At 45.7% G+C, this 19,716-nt stretch overlaps 1 protein-coding gene across 2 annotated transcripts in view; it reads right to left on the bottom strand.

Moving 5' to 3' along the window:
- Window positions 1-3: 3 nt before the first annotated feature.
- UBE2O (ubiquitin conjugating enzyme E2 O) overlaps window positions 4-19,716 on the bottom strand; it is a 60,504-nt gene continuing 40,791 nt past the window's right edge. For both annotated transcript variants that reach the window (XM_083487437.1, XM_083487436.1), the window contains 10 exons: window positions 18,596-19,104; window positions 16,535-16,689; window positions 15,167-15,279; window positions 14,322-14,450; window positions 13,256-13,345; window positions 7,712-8,378; window positions 6,587-6,723; window positions 5,551-5,754; window positions 4,503-4,560; window positions 4-3,389 (listed from right to left, as the gene is read on the bottom strand). In XM_083487437.1, the coding sequence (XP_083343563.1) occupies window positions 2,632-3,389; window positions 4,503-4,560; window positions 5,551-5,754; window positions 6,587-6,723; window positions 7,712-8,378; window positions 13,256-13,345; window positions 14,322-14,450; window positions 15,167-15,279; window positions 16,535-16,689; window positions 18,596-19,104 (2,820 nt within the window). In that variant the 3' untranslated portion in view covers window positions 4-2,631. The remainder of the gene's footprint in view (window positions 3,390-4,502; window positions 4,561-5,550; window positions 5,755-6,586; window positions 6,724-7,711; window positions 8,379-13,255; window positions 13,346-14,321; window positions 14,451-15,166; window positions 15,280-16,534; window positions 16,690-18,595; window positions 19,105-19,716) is intronic.

Raw genomic sequence — 19,716 nt, forward strand, 5'->3', positions numbered from 1 at the left:
AAACCTATTCACAGCGGCAGAACGTAATGGCAAGCCACTTTCTCTCCTTTATTACTACATCTTAGTTAGCCAAACAAAGTTTGCAAGTAAAAAAAGATTAATCACACAATACTTTATACATATATTGTAAGCAACCAAGCATTCACAGCTGCAAAAGTAACACACCTCTAAGCATTGCCCCAATATGACAGCTCCATCAGTTTTAAATACTGTACAGAAAGGCTAGAAATTCTTTTTTCTTTTTTTTGTAATATTTCTTTCCCCTCCCTCCCCAGCACTTAAACAGATAAGATTTTAAATTTATACATCACAATCATGTAGCCCATCTCAAGACTAACAATGTGCCTCATGCTTTGGCTTCTTGGGGTGTTTTAAGCATTTGCCTCTTGGAAATTTCTCTTCACTCTTTTATTACGTACATACACCAAAAAGAGGTTATAGCTGCACGGTGTGTGCTCACCAGCAACTGCATAACCTAGAGCTTCACATTATTCAAAAGCTTATAGAAAAAGAAAGTGTAAACTTCTGTGCATGCCTCTGGTGGGGCCCGACAGCAAGGATAAGGGACAGTGCTTGATGGATGCAAAAGATGGCAGCAGATCCCGAGGAGGAAAGAGTAAGCAAGATCTTCCCAAGATACAGCTCTCGGTTGCACTCTGGAAAAAGGGAGTCCCCTTGAAGCTCAGCTCTCTGCAGTCCATAGCACCATTTGCCTCCTCTTCTGTGGCTCCTCCCACCTTGCTCCCCTACTCAAAATGGAAGAGTAGCCACTTCTCAAATCAGGGTGGGCAGCTAGGTGATTGGGGGATTGGGAAAGCTTGCTTGTTTTCGTTAGTGTGTCATCATAATAAAATACGTGGCCCATTCCTCTGTCTCTTGGGGAGAAGAGGCGCCGCGACCACATCTGCATGAGGAATGTGATGACACATAGAAACACAGACAGATTCCCCCCCCCCCCCGTCTGCCCTTTCACACAATTAACAGAGTGTCTGGCAATGCAAGCAAAAAAGAAAAAAGGAGAAATCCTTTCTTGTCCCTGTCCTCAAAGGGCACTAATGTCAACTTAATTTCTTTTGCTGCTCTTTTACCAGCATGGCCACAAAAGATTGCATCCTGCAGCCTCCCAACTGGAGAACCGCTACCTCTCAAATCTTAATCTGCAACACTAGAACAACTAACTAATATCCGAGTAAACACAAGATTCGTGTCACCCTGTTCAGAACTAGATTATTCAAGTGGGAGGGTGAAAGAGGGGCACCCAGGTCATGATCAGAGGAAGGGAAATACAAGGGTGACTGTGACGCCGTGCAAAGATGTGGGTACGCTGAACAAGGAACAGAATGTAACCTCATCTAGGATGCAAAAATATGAATGTATCGCCAGTCATGATCTGTACCACAGCCGGCAGGGAGGTGGCGGTGGTGGTTGCACACCACCTAGGATCAGCCTAGGATCAGGGGATAGGAAATAACAGTGACTTACAATAAAGGCTGCAATTGTAGCTTAAGGATGCTGGACTAGGGAAACCCATTGTCTATATTAGCGTGGAGGCTTGTTGCTATAAGTCCATAGAGATACAATGTCAGGCAGAGCTGCCACTTTGCAAACACCTAAGTGAAAGGCGAAATCGGAAAATGTGGGCTGCACCATGCAATTGTTCCAGCGCCATCCTGAGGTACCTCGGTGTACAGAGTTGAGTTGGTAGCAGAGTGTTCATGTATCCAGGAGAGTAGCAGGCTACGCTATATGCACTATTCCCCTCTCAAGGCAAAGTGGAAAGAGATATGCTGTTCAGAAGAAATTGTACATTTTAAATAAGACAGCAGGTAATCCTCAGAAAACCAGAGAGGAGGTGCTGAGTGTGGACCACATCAAGGACAGCTCACCTAGCACTTCTGTCTCAAAGTGGCCCATACAGTCAAGCAAAAACAAACGCCTGATATTCACCACTTTGTGGCTCTCTTGCAGCAAAAGTCCAAGCCTACACCAATCTCCTCAGCTCACAGCAGCGAACCAAATCACGAAAGTGCTCAGGACTGGCACAGAGCTGAAAATGTGGGCTATTCAGGGCTTTCTAACTGACCGGCTTTAGTGACATTATGTCTGAAGGTAGAGAGGAGCACTGCATCTTCCTCACAAGATATAAAACCACAGCACTGCATCTTCCTCACAAGATATAAAAACAAGGCTCTCCCCAGGCTTAAATCAAAAGCCTTCTCGACCATCAAGATCACCCATAGCACCCAAGAGGATCACCCAGGGAAGAGGGAGTGCCTTTGCACCAATAGGAGTTGAGAAGATCCAATGCCAGCTTCGCACAAGATCCGGCATGGAAAGGTCACAGCTCCTATTCTCTCAGGATCAACCTGGAAACAGGAGCATGGTGTGGGTGTGTGCATGTGTGTGTCGCTGTGCAGAGTTGCTCAGCCATCCTGGGCACCTGGAATGTGGGAGGGGGGAAAGAGAGAGAGCCTAAAATGAGTTATGGAAGCTTCTGCTTTCTCTATAACAAACCAAGCCGAGGAGGAATGAGTGCACTGAGAGTCTATTTATTGTGAACAACGGTTGCTAGCTGCTTCCTCCTGGCTTCCCCTCCTTTTCTGTGCGTCTGTCTGCCCCTAACCTGATGTTTCATTTGTCTTCTGTCCACTCTGGGATGTTGGCCTCTACTAAGGCAGCCCGGTACTGCTGCAAGACTCCGCGGATGCTCTTTATGAACCCCTTGGACAGTGGGAAGAGGGGGAAGCCGATGTCGGGGTAGCCGCTCCTCTCCGGAAGAAAGCTCCTGTAGCTCTTTCTCCTTTTCTTTGGTTTCACACTAGGCTGAGCAGCAGAGTCTTGGGCAGCTTTACCCTCCTCCGTTGGGTCTCTGGCAAAGTGCGTTGCCCTGGCCTGGCCCATGCTCTCCGAGTCCGAATATTGATGGGCGTCGCTGGCAGCAAGCGTCGACATCGCGCAACCAGAGTCTTCCAGCTCCTCCTTGCCATCAGGCAACTGGCTAACTGCGGCGGCGGCAGCGGCAGCCCCTAACTCTAGCTCTCCCAGAGGCCCCATGCCATCTAGAGGGCTCTCTGCCAAAACACCGCAGGCTGAATGCACAAAGGAAGGCTCTCCCAGGCTGATGTGGTCATGACTCCTTTCCACCAGCTCGTTGGTCTCCACCCAGGACTCGATGCGGTGGACCAGGCGCCAACCGTTGCAGCAGAAGTGCTCGAAGATCTCCTGCTCAAAGACTTCCACCGGCTTGCGCAGCAGCTGCATCATCGACTGAACGACCCGGATCAGAGCCATCTCGTTGTAGCAGCGGCTGTTTTCGTAGCCCTCTTGCAAACCGCGGTCACTGTCAAAGCCAGCCTCATTGTAATAAGGCTCGTTGACTAGGATAAGCCCTGATGTGAGAAAATGGAAGGGGAGGAAGAAGAGGGAGCAGGGAGAATAAAGAATTTAGAAGGTTGCAATGATGTGGGATATGCACACGGCTGCCTTACAGCAAACTATGGGACACGGCTGGAAAAGGGAAAAAAGGCAAGGAATTAAATGTACCAGGAAGATGAAAGCACTATTTAGAAGTTAAGGGAGGGGTGGAAGTAACCTCCGTTTTGAAAAAACCAAACTAAAACCCTATTTATTCAGGCTCTGAAGCCCAACAATTACTCCAAATTTAAGGTGGTTTTAACACCCATTTCAGAATTCTAACCCAGAATTACTAGGCTCATTATGTAATGAAGCTGAAACCTCCACCATGCAAAGTTTTGATGAAAATTAAAGCACAATTCCACAGGGTGACAGCACTTTTGGAAAGTTTTCTTTTAAGAAAAAAATACCTCTATGGGTTTTGGATGCCTTAATTACTGCCAGTAGATGAACTGTTCTAACTGAAAGTCTTCCTAGCTTCTTGAGAAAATGGTTATAGTCCAGACACACCAATTATGTTAAATTATATTAGGGGACAAATCACCCAACAATTTCTCATGAGAAGAATGCACTTCTTGACGTCTTCTACCTGCATGAGGCCCATTGTCCCCTGAAGTGTGCATCCTACACACAAAGCTACTCGTGTAGGCACTCCAACCTGCCTCTGGACATGCCAGGTTGGGTGCTGAATCATATGCAACTGTGGCCCTTCCCTTGGAGCAAGCAGACTGCGGAATGCACACCTGCAGAGAGCAACAGTGATGCAAAATCCACCTATATAATAATAAAGACTGCGTGGGCTGGCTTGGTTGCTTATTGGCTTTTAACGGCCAGCCAAGCTCAAGGAGTTACTTGCAGCTCCTTCTGTGAGCTGGCAGCTGTCTAGATGGTGGTGGTGGTTTTTCTTTCAGGACATGAAATAGAAAGTAAATGTGTACGGGCGTCCACAATTATAGGGTAATGAAATTAGCCTACAAAGTCAGCTAGTTGCGGAAGAAGTAGGTTATTCTACCTATTTTCTCATATTCCCTTGCTGAAGGATACTCTTGGGCCCCACGTTTCTCCCTTGCTCCAACACTGGAATTTACCTTGGATTGAGATGAGTACTTGTAGAAGGCTGGATTTACTGGTCCACCTCTCTGTGCCCTGGAATAGACAAACAAAAAAGTAAGCCAATGCATTTAATGTTCTTTATTTTAAAGCTTTACATGAGAACAATGAGTTCAATATCATGTGGATGGGCTGGGCATTCTATGTAATTATGGGTGTAACATCTGCATTATGTTAGAGGCAGCTTCCAGGACCTGTGCTGATGCTCAGCACTGTGGTGACGCCACACATGGCAGAGCATCACCTTCTAAGTTATGTGGTAAGGGCTGCCTGTAGCATTGCTGGGTCCTGGTGGCCAGAGACTACACTGCTCCACTAGCCCAGAGATCACTGCACTGAAGAACAGGGCTGCTACGTGAGTTGCACGTTGCAAGCCAAATGACGGCCAAGGCAGCTGCAGAACTGGACACAGCCAAGAGACGGCGCTGTCACGGCAACGTATATAAGATCTGGTGGAGTGATTGTGTTTTGAGCCCCAACAGATTTCAGTAGTGAGGTTCCACTTATATATCACTATAGCTTTTAATATAAGGTCAGCTGGGAAAGAGCTCTGAAGTGTGTTGTGAAGAAAGGAAGCCTTTTCTGATGAAAGCTTCTTGTGTCATTTTGCTATGTGCTGTTCCGCTTCCTTCATAAACTTAGGAGCACTTCTCTGAGCCATGGCTGTGACCAGCTGGGAGAATGGAAGCCCTTCCAGCAAAAAGCTATGGAGCCCATTAACTAAAGCAATGGTTTACCACTCGCAAGCTACAGTTAAGGGGTGCATATATACTTCTGAGATATGTGCATGGGCAGCGAACTGTAGTTTAAAGTAGTATCTTCAAACTGCTAGCACAACACCCTAACCTTGTCTTTTGAGAGGAAAAAATGAAGGAGAGGAAGAGGAAGAGGAAGAGGAAGAGGAAGAGGAAGAGGAAGAAGAAGAAGAAGAAGAAGAAGAAGAAGAGCAATCTGAGGCAATTTATACAATGGTACTTGGAGGAGCCAGACCAACATCAATACGGAAATAGTTTGAAGTTGTATTACCTTGCCTATCCAGGTCCCCAAAAGGCTTACGCAGACTTTTCCATTGTCATACAAGTTGGGGTTCAGTCTCCCACTACACTGGGAGAGGTAACGGAAAAGAGGGGGGACAGCCGGGTAGATGTTGGGAAGCTGGATGTCAAATAAAAAGAGGCCATCCTCATATGGTGTGCGCGTAGGCCCTTTGACGAGTGCCGAAAAGAGATCCTGTGAAGAGATCACAAGCCAAAGCATAATTCCATGAAGAAAAATCAACTTCAACTTCCGAGGAGCCTCTGCAGTGTTAACTAGGAAAACAGCTACGTTACATTACATGGGCTGCATGCCAGATAACAGAACTGTGTTGGTAAAGCTGTTGAACTTCACCCCCTGCTCCCTCACTTGTTCCATTTATGAAAATATCAGAGCAAAAGTACTTAACTTAACCCAGCTCCTAGAATTTAGTTCCTGTCAGGTCAGCAAAACAGTTAATTTACTTGCTGGTGTAACAGAATGCAACACTGAAAGATTTATTTGCTATTGCTGTGGCCAAAGAGAATGTCAGATTTCTTTTGGTGTGATAGATAACCCATCTCGCTACTTACGGTGGCTATTTCAATCAATTTTGTGGGCGCTTAAGGAAGTTTTCTGGAATATATTGTCATTTTTCTGCTCTTTATTCTTTTTTATGGCATTCAGTTATGTTTGAATGAATGCAAAGTTTCTATATCGTACTCTATGCAAAAGTGTGAGATGAACACACAGAACACAATAATGGGATTATTAACAACTGCTGTATAAACTGAAGAAGTCAGAAGCAGAGATGCTAGTGATAGATGGCTGCAGGAGGAAAATGAAACCCTTTTCTATCTGCCTGAAGGCTGGTCAAAGTCTTCACAAATGAACGATATGGTTCCTTCAACTAGGACGCATCTTAGACGATCGAGTCATTTTTTTGGATCCTGGCTTGTGTTTCAATGGTTACAGCTCTAACAAGGACGAGGAGTACCAAAACACTCTTGGTGGAGTGTCAAATACACACTGGGTTGTGTGAACTTACCATTCTGTCTTCAAAGGTTTTGACCATGATACCATCTGGCAACGAGGTTGCTAGCAGGGCCATTTCTTTCCTCACTGTGCTGAAAAACTTCTTGGCTTCTGGAGGCTGGAATTCCATTTTCTTGAAGGCATGGCTATCTAATGGGACAATGAAAAAACCAAGACAGTGGGTTAAAAGAACCCCCTACCCCACACAACCATGCAGTTATCCTTAAGGAGATTATGCTGCTTTTGCTTAATACTGGTCAGAAATTGCTTAAAATATTATGCCAGTTGGTGAAGGAGAAAGATATAGCTCTTATATTCTACCCTTCTATTCGTGGTCAAAAAAGCTAGCAGGTGTTTCCATCACACCTTTCCTCCCAGGCCAAATAAAAAGCTCAGCCATGAAAAAACCTCTCAGAGATAAAGAATAATAAGCCATGGCCAGTTATCACACCAAGATACAATGTAAAAAGTCAGGACTACCTGACTTTTACTAAACTAAACTTTACTCAATATATAATTATTCATGAAAAACAGCAATGATAAAATACAATGCATATTTGTAAAATGCAGGTAATTGCAGTGTAACAGTCTACAAACACCTACAGTGCCAAGGACCTTCTGGCGGTTCACTCACTGCAAGAAGTGAAGTTACAGGGAACCAGGCAGAGGGCCTTCTCAGTGGCACCTGCCCTGTAGAACGCCCTCCCATCAGATGTTAAGGAAATAAACAACTATCTGACTTTTAGAAGACACCTGAAGGCAACCATGTTTAGGTCTGATGTTTTATCATGTTTTTCATATTCTGCTGGGAGCTGCCCAGAGTGGCTGGGAAAACCCAGCCAGATGGGCGGGGTATAAATAAATTGTTGTTGTAGCTGCCAAACAATGGGATAAAATCGCTTCTAAGTACAGTAACAAAATGCAATGTGTTTTGAAAGTGCTGTTGTTTATTTGCAACAGGCCATTAAGTGCAAGAGACTGAATGCAAGTTGAGGCACATGCTGAAGTATAGACACAAATTCTGCAAAGTTTACCTTTATCCCACCTTTAAATACAGGCTTCTATAGAATGAAAGAGGGATGCTGCTGCTTTATTGTCCAGCACTGCCTTCCCTGAAACACGGTTGCCTGCCACTCACCTGGGGCACACTCCAGTACAGAGAAGACTTCCCCCTTGGCACTGGTGAATGTAACGCCAGGCTTGCCTCCATTCTGCTGGCAAAGCACAGGAGTCTCGCTAGGCCACTCTGATGTCACTGGGGTCTGCGTCTGCGCCTCTCTCTCTTCCTTCTTTTCTGCCTCTGCCATGGCCTCCATCTTTTCTTCTTCCACAATTGCTACGTTGTCCAGGGTCTTCTTCAGATTCTCTTGCAGCTTCTTGATATCGTCCAGGAACTTCTTCTCGCGGGTGGGCTTCTCGGGTTCGACCGTTGGAGAAGTCGGGTAGCCCGTCAACAGCTGCTCAACGGTCATGTTCTTCAGGCTCTCCAAGATCTTGATGGCCTCCTTCAACTCTCGGAAGCTCTTTGGGGTCCCTTCCTTGCCTGATTTATCAGCTGCCAAGTCGGCCACTGCCATTGCCACAGCACCTTGAACTTGCTCCTCCACCTTTTTCACCTCTTCCACAGGTGGCTCCTCGGGCTCAGCTTCCTCTGCTTTGGAGTGGTCATCTTCCATGAGGCCGTTGTCCGTCTCCCAGCTGTCACTCTCATCTTCCCACTCATCTGAGGAAGCGCCACTCGTGCTGCCGTCTATGGAATCAAGGTCTGTTTCTTCATCCATCTCGGATTCTATGTTATACAAATGCTAGAAGCCAGAGAGAGAGAGAGAGAGAGAGAGATCGATCTATTAATTAAGAAAAGGTTTGTCATCCCACCAGTAAAAGGGGATGAGCTACAGAAGCATTTCTTCACGCTAAGGACACATCGGAAGCAGACGCTGGGGGAGAAATTAGTTTGGTTTGCATTTTAATGCAAGTCTACCTGATGCTCACCTCCTAAAATAACACACGAACCAAAACACAGCTATCCTGCTCTTTCTGAATGGTGTGATGCACTTCTCCAACCAAAAATAAATAAATAAAAAGAGGACAAAGTATATATGAGGGAAAGTGTGTGCAAAATACTTATATTAGTGAAAGTCATGTATAAAAATGCTTTCTATTGTAAGGGAAAGCTACACCCAAAAACACAGCACCAGATTCAACTAACCGGAAGCAAGACCAAGGACTTCTGCCACTGCAATGGGGCTTCCCCTTCCCACAATTCAGCTCTATGGGGAAGTTGGGAGAATCCCCAGAGAAGCGCTCAGGGGGAGGAGAGGAGAAATTGATGGAACAATCTGTTTAGTGCTCTGTGGAAACCTCCCTCATATATTAGGCAAAAACATGTACAGTTTTCATGCGGACTTCAAAAAAGTTGCACGCATACTGATGTGGAAATGAGGAGAACTGAATCTGAGATTGAAAGAATGAGTAACTAAGAAAAAACAAAATGGACAGATTTGCCCATCACTAGGCAAACTCCCACTGGACTGACTTTCAGGTGGATTCTACATGCCTCGACTGCAGATCTTATGCAATATCCATCTAAAGGATTCTGAATCAGCACTTTACCCTCAAAAAGTAGGGCACCCTGGGTTAACTGGAACAGTTTATAAAAAGGCTACAGTGAGCTTGAAGATCTGCAGCAGACTAGAGAGCAGCAGGCATTGACTCTGCTAGACGGAAGATCCCAGGATACTGAACTCCTCTTAACAAGTCTATTTACTCCATGCTGCCATTTATCACATTTCTCCCTTGGCGTTTTTGATAAGCTGCTTGATGTTTTTGTCGGAACAGGACCGAACCCTCCACTTTCCAAGTGACAACCTGTGAACTACACGGAAATGCCTATCGCTTTCCTCCTACAAGGAGTTGTTCTTATGATCCGAATAATCCTCAAGCTCCTGCACTCCACAGCGCTCTGTTTCCAAGGTGTGCCCCTTCTGATCTCTGTTGTGTATATTAGGGATGTGACTTTTCAGAATACGGCCCTCTTGTCCTCCACCACCCAGCCCAATTTTCTTTCTGCTCAAACTGCAGGGGGATTTAACAAAGATGTCTTGGAGGTTGCATGAGATGTACAGATACCCTTCCGCGTATGGGCTTTGGTATACCTTTTCACAGATCCCTGCCATGATGGAGGGGGAAAAATATATATATAGAAGCATTGGTAGCTGCAGAAGTAGTAGTTTCCCGGGGAACCTCTGTTTGCTGTAGACCTTAATCTACAACCACAAATCAAATTAACAGGTTTTTTTAAACGGTATAAACTTTTATTATAGGTTGGGTGCGGAATTGTACAGAGACAGTTGTCCTTTGTGGAAGTGTACGCCAGACCTGTGATCTGATCACATGTGACAGGAGTGGGAAGGGAGACAGCAGAGGGCTTTGTATCCCACTTCCATAGCTCAGGCACTGGACCATTCTGCTGCAATTAAAGGAGAACTGCTGGTTCAGAAAAAGAAAGCCTTGAATGCCAAGCATTTATGCACATGAACAGGCTTCTGAGGCAAAAGCAAACCACTGCGGGTGCTGGCTATAGCAGAGACACAGCAGCTATCTGGAAATGAAGAGACCAGGCATGAGCTAAAAAGCTTTCAGTACTGCGGTCTCCTCTAACGTTGCTTTGGGACAAATTTAGCTGTAATGCCTCTCCCAGCGGATCTTTTTCACCTAGAAACACCAGCTTATGCAAGGATGTTACACACACTCTGATCATCAGTGTTCTAGAAACAGGAAAACTGGAAATGGGGGCAGGGAGCATGGCTGCTGCACTGCAGATGCTCGAGCTAGTGAAACCCTTGGGGTAGTCAACAGTGTGCCCTCCAGATAAATGTTGGACTCAAACTCCCATAATCCTGGGCCACTGGTCATGCTGGCTGAGACTGATGGGAGATGGAGTCTAACAGCACCTGAAAGTTGCCATGTTGCCTGCCCCATAAGCTTATTCCCAAACCATTCTATTTCATCTGCTCCTCCTCCCTTTCTCTAATTCAACTAAGGGTATTGTTTTACAATCCTTCATGCATGTGGAGAGTGCTTTTCCATGAATCCTGGGCTTCCTTGAAAGCTCCCCAGGAGTTCTGTCAATGAGATCCGCTGTGTACAAGTGTTTATAACATAGCTATCGGAAAAGGGCATGAACTGAATGCACCCTACAATGTGTGACAGTGTAGGCCAACGGTCCTAACCAGGACCCTGCTTCAACTGTGTACATGCCCTTGACACGCATGTAAATATGAAAAATTAGAAAGCTGTTGAACTAGAGCAATGGGTTTCTCCTTTGGGGTTTATTTTGGAGAAATGTGCCTACCTGAACTTCATATTGCTCTCTATGCAAGCGTTGAGAGGGCTACATGCATGCTACACCTACTTTAATTTCAGCGATTGCCTTCATGGGAATCAGTGGCACAGATGCCATAGCTGAGGTTTTATTTTATACCTTCCATCCCATCAGGGTGGCTCCACAGAGCCCTCAAAGCAGCTAATCATAGGAGAAAATGAAAATGATGGCTTATCCAAATAGCCCTTTGCGAACCATCCAAACAGCTCCTGCAAAGCTGCAGGTTGCTTCTGGAAGGACACAAAAGGGTCTGCACATACAGGAAGGTGAGAGCGGGGAAGCCCTACGGCATGAGTGGAACTCTGCTTGCAATTCATTGGATCCACTTAAAATCGGGAGTGGGAGCATCTCCAGATGTTGGTGAACTCCAAATCCCATCAGGCGCAGCCAGCATGACCACTCATCATCAGGGGCAATGGGAGCTGTGGTCCATCACCATTTGGATGGCCACATGCTCCTCTTCCCTGACTTAAGTTAAAAGCCAGCAGAGAGAGTACAAGTCAGCAGCATCAGAAAACCCAAAACTCCATCTAGCAGTTCCCGCTGCTGCAACCTAAAGTTCCAAATAACTTGTTAATCTACAGGCCTCAATATGCAAAGGCCCACTGAAACAAAAGAAGTCTTCATCGACCGTCTGAAAACGTGAGGTGTATGTCAGAGATGCGTGAGCAAGAAAAGGATGGGCTAAGGACAAAGGAGAACTGGACCATAAAGAAGGCTGATCGCCGAAGAATTGATGCTTTTGAATTATGGTCTGGAGGAGACTCTTGAGAGTCCCATGGACTGAAAGAAGATCAAACCTATCCATTCTTAAGGAAATCGGCTCTGGGTGTTCACTGGAAGGACAGATCCTGAAGCTGAGGCTCCAATACTTTGGCCACCTCATGAAAAGAGAAGACTCCCTGGAAAAGACCCCGATGTTGGGAAAGATGGAGGGCACAAGGAGAAGGGGACGACAGAGGACGAGATGGTTGGACAGTGTTCTCGAAGCTACCAGCATGAGTTTGACCAAACTGCGGGAGGCAGTGGAAGACAGGTGTGCCTGGCGTGCTCTGGTCCATGGGGTCACGAAGAGTCGGACACGACTAAACAACAACAAGGACAAAGGGGCAACTGCAGATTGCAGGCAGGAGCTACTAGCAAAACTCTATGTGTATAAAATTTCTCTGCAAAGGCATTCAAAGGATCCTGGCCTTTGCAGAGAAGGAAAACGGAAGCAGCAAGTTTAGACGGCAGAATAAAGAGACATCAGTAGTGCCACAAGTGGGTTTCATCAACAGCTTGCATCCAGAGCAGAAATCGCCAACCTTTTAGGACCAGGGGCACATTTTTAATTCTCTGAGTGTGCAGAGGGCTCCAGTCACAAATTAGCTGCTTTTGGGGCGGTTGGGGGTGGCATAACACAAAATGGCTGCCACAAGCTGCATGGTTTAACCCAAAATTAGAAAGAAAGCCACTCCTGACAAGCTTATGCTTAACATGGGAAATCAGCTATGTCCTGCTCTTCCTGATTGTGAGATCACACAATATCGATTTTACACACACAAATATAGATCCTGCCACTGTCTAATAGCAACAAGAAATGTTCCTCAGTACAGTGGTACCTCACAAGACGAATGCCTCGCAAGACAAAAAACTCGCAAGATGAAAGGGTTTTTGGTTTTTTGAGTTGCTTCGCAAGATGATTTTCCCTATGGGCTTGCTTCGCAAGACGGAAACGTCTTGCAAGTTTGTTTCCTTTTTCTTAACACCGTTAATACAGTTGCGACTTGATTTCGAGGAGCAACTCATAGAACGCGGTGTGGTAGCCTTTTTTGAGGTTTTTAAAGACTTTGGTGATTTTTGAAGCTTTTCCAAAACTTTCCCGACACCGTGCTTCGCAAGACGAAAAAAATCGCAAGACGACAAAACTTGCGGAACGAATTACTTTCGTCTTGCGAGGCACCACTGTATCAGGAAAAATATACAAAGTGGCCACACCATACTCACTCTCATGTCACAGGAATTGCTTGGAAGGTTTTGCCCCATAGCTTTCTTTTAATGATAGTTCAGAATCTTGGGCATCAGCCCAGGAGCACAAGTAAAAATGTTCATGGGCACCATGGTGCCCACAGTCACTGACTTGGTGACCCCTGACTTAGAGCAACCCATTTCCAAGGTTCAACAAATTCAAAGCAAATTTAAGAGCTGATGAAAAAGAAACAACAAGCATTCCCAGTTTCAGACAAAATGCCCCCTCCTTGCTATAAAGGCATGGGACCCAATGAACAAGAGCTCCATCAAGTAGAGGCAGCTTACCTGTGGCAGAACGATTGTCCTGGAGTTATCAGCCCACACAACTTCCACTTTGCTGCTGAAATCCACACGGGCCACCTGACCCACAGAGGGCTACGGAAACAAACACAACAAGCCTTAGAGCCAGCTTAACTCGACCTTCTAGAATACCAGCAGTTAGCAACTACTTTCTTCAAGTGAGTGGGGTGCATAAGCAAGAGGAGGATATCAACAGAGTAAGCCAAGAGAAATTGTAATGATTCTTGCTGCTGCTGCAATTTTACGGAGGGGGATGTCCGGTGCAGGATATTTCCAAAACAAATCCACCTCAAAGACAGTGAACCGTACATCAAAACGACCTCAGCGCCACTCATCTCCAGTCTCTCTGAAGAATCCATTTTTGAAGTATTTGACAGGGCTGCCATCTTGCGGTGGATTGAGGAACTGGCGTTTGAGCCTTTCAAACCTTTTCCCTCTCGGCAGATGGCGTCTTTATGTGGTTTCCTCACAGAGATGATCCACACTGAACCTGGCCTTGTATATATGCTGAACATGTTCACAATAGGCTGTCTCTGTCACTTGCTCAGCAATGTTCAATATGATGCCGGAGATGAGACTTTAAAAAGCCCAATTAAAATTGTACCCGAAGCCGAGTAAAGTGATATGTTGGTGTTCATAAGCTGTTTAGAAGTTTCAGGTCTGCAGATTTCTCTACACAGCTTCATTACTGAAGAAGGCAATTAGGAAGAGGCATGATGGCCTTTTAGGCTATTAATTCATGCATGTATCATCTCTCCACTCAAATTATGTAAGCTTTACGCTTCTGCGGCCGAAAGATTCCAATGACCTCATTGTTACGTTCTGGTTAGCTATTGCATCTGCTACAAGGGGAGGACCTCAGTTCTATGTATGTGCCGAAAGAAGAGAGCCTCCCTTCTTCTAGAAAGTGTGCAAGGATGCATGTCTATTAGGAACACTAAGCAGGACAAGACGGCCTATCTCTTTTCAGTCCAAACCAAGGCACAGAGGAATCTGGCAACTGCATTTTCCCCTCCCGCAGTATTAGGCCCCAAGGACATGCAAGACCTACCTCATTTTCACCAACTGAAGCACCATCCTCAGCATTGCCAATGCGGATCACAAAATCAGTAGTGCGGAAGCGGAAGTCTGGGTGATCAGCAATGTCATACACACTGACATCCTCCTCCTCCCCAATCAGCTGGCGAAGAACACACACCATGTTTAAGACCAATCCTTGTCCAGATTTTCCAATTCCTACATGCTTCCAAGAACAACATCCTGGAACTCAAGACATTCTGCTCAACGCTGCTGCTGCGTTGAAATATCTGGTAAAAGGCTTCATGCATATATAATTTTTAAAAGAGCTCTGAAGAGTTGACTAAAACAGGTAGGCACTCACAACTTTTACCACACTGTGGTGGAAAATTCATAACAAGAAACCTCCACGTGCATTTCCAAAGTGGTAGAGTCACGTGAAAGGAGGACTGTACAGTCCTGTCCATCTGCACCAAGCTCTAACCTTCTACAATACACTCATTCGGGGCTCCTGTTCTCCCCCACATGGCACCAAAACAGAGGATGAGAATAAATCAATCCGCCCAAGTCAACATTTAACATAAAGGAGGATCCAGTAAGAGGATCTGAGAGTATGAAACACACACACACACACACACACACACACACACACACACACACTATTTTTTACTTAAGTTCTGACACCTAACTTTGATCTGGCATGGAAAAAAAGATAAAATCTGCATTAGGGTTTATTGGGGGAAAGATTGGAAAGAAAAAAAGTCAGCGGAGTATCTATCACTTTTAAATACAGCTTTTCCAGTATACTGAAGTGTATAATGAATAAAAGTCCACATAAACATAATAAGGGCACAAAAGACAAGGACCTTTGCTTCTTACCTCAACATCATCTCCACTAGGCCTCAACTTGAACCATTTCACCACACAGGTGCGGCCAACATGGTCACCTGACTGCACCACTCCATACATCCCAGGATCCTGAGAACCCTGTGCTATTTAGGATTGAAAAAAGAAGACTCCAGTAAGAGAGAGCAGCATACTGAAGTGTCAAATCCTCTTTTTCTAGAGGCTTAGGCAAAAAACAGTGGGAAAAGGACTAATATTCCACAAGGATTAGAATCATAGGATTGCAGAATTGGAAGGCACCCCAGGGTCATACAGTCCAACCGCCTGCAACGCAAGAATCTCAACTAGATCAGGCATGTCCAACAGGTAGATCGTGATCTACCGGTAGATCACTGGACATGCGTGGTAGATCACTGGCTCCCCCCAAAGAAGCTCAATAACTTTGGCTCCCCTAAAGAAGCTCAACATTTTAGCCCTGCACCCCCCCAAAAAACGGTGATTTCTTTCCTCCTCCCTAAAAAAACTCAACAACTTGACCTGAACCCTCAAAAAGGGAGTAGATCACTGCCAGTTTTTAACTCTGTGAGTAGATCGCAGTCTCTTGAGAGTTGGCCACCCCTGAACTAGAGCATCCATGGCAGATGGCTACCCAACCTCTGCTTAAAAGCCTCCAAAAGAAGGAGAGTCCACCACCTCTCGTGGGAGCCTGTTATTGACTGGAAGTCTCTTAACAGATAAGTAGAAAGAATATTCAAACACTTATTTGCGCTCCTCAGGTCATATTCAACATAGAATTAAGTGGACTGTTTCCCTCTCCTCCTCCTGTGCACCCACTAAATCTGGTCTGAGGGTTCCCCCAACTCTCTGGAGCAGATTTGGGGACAGCATGGGGCACACATAGGGAAGGAGAGGGGGGGAAATCACACTGCGCCAGTGCTAATCCTATTTAAATGAATACAGCCCCTTTTCCTTTCATCTACGGTCCACTAATTAAAACACTGTATGGAGACGGGTTTTTAGACACAAACTGAAGAGTGGCTTATTGTCTTTGGAGAAATTTTATCTGCCAAATATAATAGGCCCAGTTGCCATATTGTATCTGAGGTACTTGGCATCTCAAGAGGAGGACTACCTGTATGGTTTTTTTAAAAACACCAGGATAGATCAATTTACAATATGGTGACTAGGCAAAAACACCTTTCACTACTGCTTGAATACAAAGGGGTGCCACATTATCCAATTTATTACTTTAACAATTGTGAGGGTCAAAGTTCATCAACAAAATAAGATTCTCAGGAAAAATGCTAAAAGTGAACAATGCTGCTGTTATTACATTCAACGTTATTGGCAGTCTCAAAACACAATTGTAAAGGTGAAAACAATGCACATCACACCAATTACCTCTCTTGTCCACCACAAAATCTCCAGGGCAAAACTCGTTGTTGTCCAAGTGATGGACAGGAAACAGCTCATTGGAACGAATGGTTTTCTCCACTGTGCCATCCTGCCACATCACATCAGCTGAAGTCATCGTGGTCACCACTTCCACAGCAACCCTGTGACCAAAAAAGGCAGCGAATTACAGAAGACGCCTCCTACAGCAAGGGGAGTCAGACAAAATGGGGCCTTCTGATCGCACCAAAAGCAATCACATCAGATGAAACTAGCTCCTTTCAACTATGTGCTTCGGCAGCTTCTGTTCTCATCAAGCACCACCCATTGTTCTATCTAACTGGGAAGAACAAGTGGCCCAAAATGTCTCAAGAATGATCTTGGCCAGCTGCTGCAGAAAACATTCTTGGTACCATTAATTTCTAAAAAAGCTTTCATATATATTTTTAGGCTTGAAGGACATGATTCAAGATGAACTTGCAATTTTATCTAATTGGCTGGAAGCAATGGGTAGTGACTAACAGATAACCTAGTTGTCAGTACTGTACGTACTTGATTTTAAACCACCTTGTAGTCACTTGTAAACTTATGGTGATGCATGCCTATTGCCTCACAGCTTAATTTCCCCCTCTTTTTAATGGTGGTAAAAGAGGTTGGACTTACAGATGAATGGGCATGATATTGCAGCTCATATACAGTACAGTGGTACCTCGGGTTAAGAACTGGAGGTCGTTCTGGAGGTCCGTTCTTAACCTGAAACTGTTCTTAACCTGAGGTACCACTTTAGCTAACAGGGCCTCCCGCTGCTGCCACGCGATTTCTGTTGTCATCCTGAAGCAAAGTTATTAACCTGAGGTACTATTTCTGGGTTAGCGGAGTCTGTAACCTGAAGTATCTGTAGCCTGAAGGGTCTGTAACCCGAGGTACCACTGTACTTCTTAAAGCAGGAGTGGATAACCCTAGGCCGATGGTTTAAATGTAGTCCCCCAAGCCTCTCTATTTGCCCTTCCTTGGGACTCTTCACAGGCCTCTCTATCTCTCCTCTCCAGCCACATCCAGTACTGGCCCTTGACTGTGTTTGCCTGGATGGAATGCGCCAACCAACGGGGATAATGCTTCTTCCTTCCCTTGATGGAGGAGACATAGGAGTGTGGAGTGTATGTGTAGAGACTAGTGTCCTGCATAAAGAGTAAGTGCTACCTTTCTTCATTGCTCTGCCCTCCTTGACTCCATTTCTGAGGTGCAGGGATCTGGAGCAGAGCCCCCTCGCCCCACCCCCACATCTCATCCTCCACCCCTGCTAGCTGGCGCCCTCCGCTTCATGCCTTCCATTGGCAGAGGCCCGGATGCTGAGACCGAGGCAGAGCTCAGAGTCACCAGCTGCAAGCTCATTCAGGCCCCCGGGATCCTCCTGAGCCCCCTTTAGCATGTTTATTGTGGCCTCTTTCTCTCTCCTGTCTGGTGGACTCGACTACCCACCCGCTTGCTCCCCTCACTGGCCACCTTTGCCACCATGTTGGCAAAGGTTTGGATGAAGAAGCTGGAGGAGCTGGTGGTGGATGGGCTGTGGCACTGCTGGACTTCCCAGTTGGCCTCTACACCAAGCACAGCAGAAACAGTTAAAATTGGATAAAATTCTACTTAATAAAATTAAGACTGGATAAAATTCTACTCTTTCCTAAAGTGTTTTTTTAATTCCCACATATATTGGAAGGCAGGTGTTTATAAGGCTGCAGTAGAAACTGGGGTTTTGGGTTACTTGGTCCCAGAGAATGGGAAAAGGCAGTCAGACTGGTGCCTTTAATTTTATTCATTCTACAGAGATCTGTGTGGCCTGAGTTCACACACTTGCCTCATATTGGGCATCCATGGAGTCATCGCAGTTTGCTCTTTACATTTCTCTTGAAACATGACCAAGGTGAACGTTCTACACAGGCCGTCAAACTAAAAACCCATCCTGATGAGGTTGCACAAATCCTTGTGCCATGGGCAATTTAAATACACATTCACATTTGACTGTGAAAACTCAGAACTGGCAGGATTTAATGGCATGTTTAAGGGCAGCCTTACCTGTCGCCTGGCTTAAACTCGCGGGAAACCTTGGTTTTCTTCTTCTTATGCTTCCTCTTGAGGTTTTTGATGGAGAGTGGGATACTCTTCTTGCGCCCTGTGCCACTGCCGCTTTGGGAAGAGGCTGTGGAGCTGGCAGAAGAGGTCACAGAGCTGGTGTCGTCTGTGTCATCTGCTGCTTCATCGTCAGCATCCTGTTCTATTGACTGGAGCTTGTAGTCTGAGGAGCCATCATTCCGTTTCAGAACAAATGGTGGTTGCAACTGCAGCCCAGCTGCTTCGCAAGGGACGCCTTTTCCCGTTCCATCAAGGTGCTCTTCCTTTACTTCTTGTAAGCTTACAGCATCATGGGCAGAGTCCTCTAGTTCACATTTTAAGCCGGCTTTAGGTTCTTCAGATGGTTGGTCACCTGCTGCGGCAGATTCTGCTTCAGGGAGGTCAAGGGCACCCTGCGAGTCTGGGGATATCGACATGATCTTCACTATCTGCTTCTTCAACAATCTCCTCACCTACAGAAAATAAAGGATGGTCAACAGATGCAGCCCAAGATGTAGGAAGAGTTTTAGCCAGAGCTAATCATGCTGCTGAGTTGAGCAGATGAACGGTTTTGTATTCTATGCAATCCTTGGACTCTATTTTCCTTTAGCATTTTGGCCCTTGAGTTAAGACTGCTTTCGCTGGAAGACTGATGGGCAAGTCTTCCTTGCTAGCCCAGAGTTCTCTACAGGAGTAGTGACCACTCTATTGAGAAGCAACAAGCAACTGGGTTGCATCCAGCAATCTTGTCCCATTAGCAGAAGGACTTTTGCTTGTACAATTGGCTCAATTCAAAGGACACGGGGGAGAGGAGAGGGAGAGGAATTCCTTTTGCATAGGTAGAGGGGTCCTTGTACCAACATTACTAAAACCCACAGTGGTTATGACTGGCTGACCGAGGAAACACCCCTGGCAAGCCATTTCTAGATTTCTCCATCAGTGTGACTCAATTCTGGATGTCGCAAAGTAGGTCCAGTCCATTAAGGAGAGCAATGAAGACAAACCAGCACGACAACATCATGTCACTTTCAGGTATCCAAGGTGATGTGGATAAAAGCACAAGTAGCCAAAGGCCACAGAGGCCT

This window comes from Podarcis liolepis (assembly GCF_965112155.1).
Source record: "Podarcis liolepis genome assembly, chromosome: 2".
Lineage (NCBI taxonomy): Eukaryota > Metazoa > Chordata > Lepidosauria > Squamata > Lacertidae > Podarcis > Podarcis liolepis.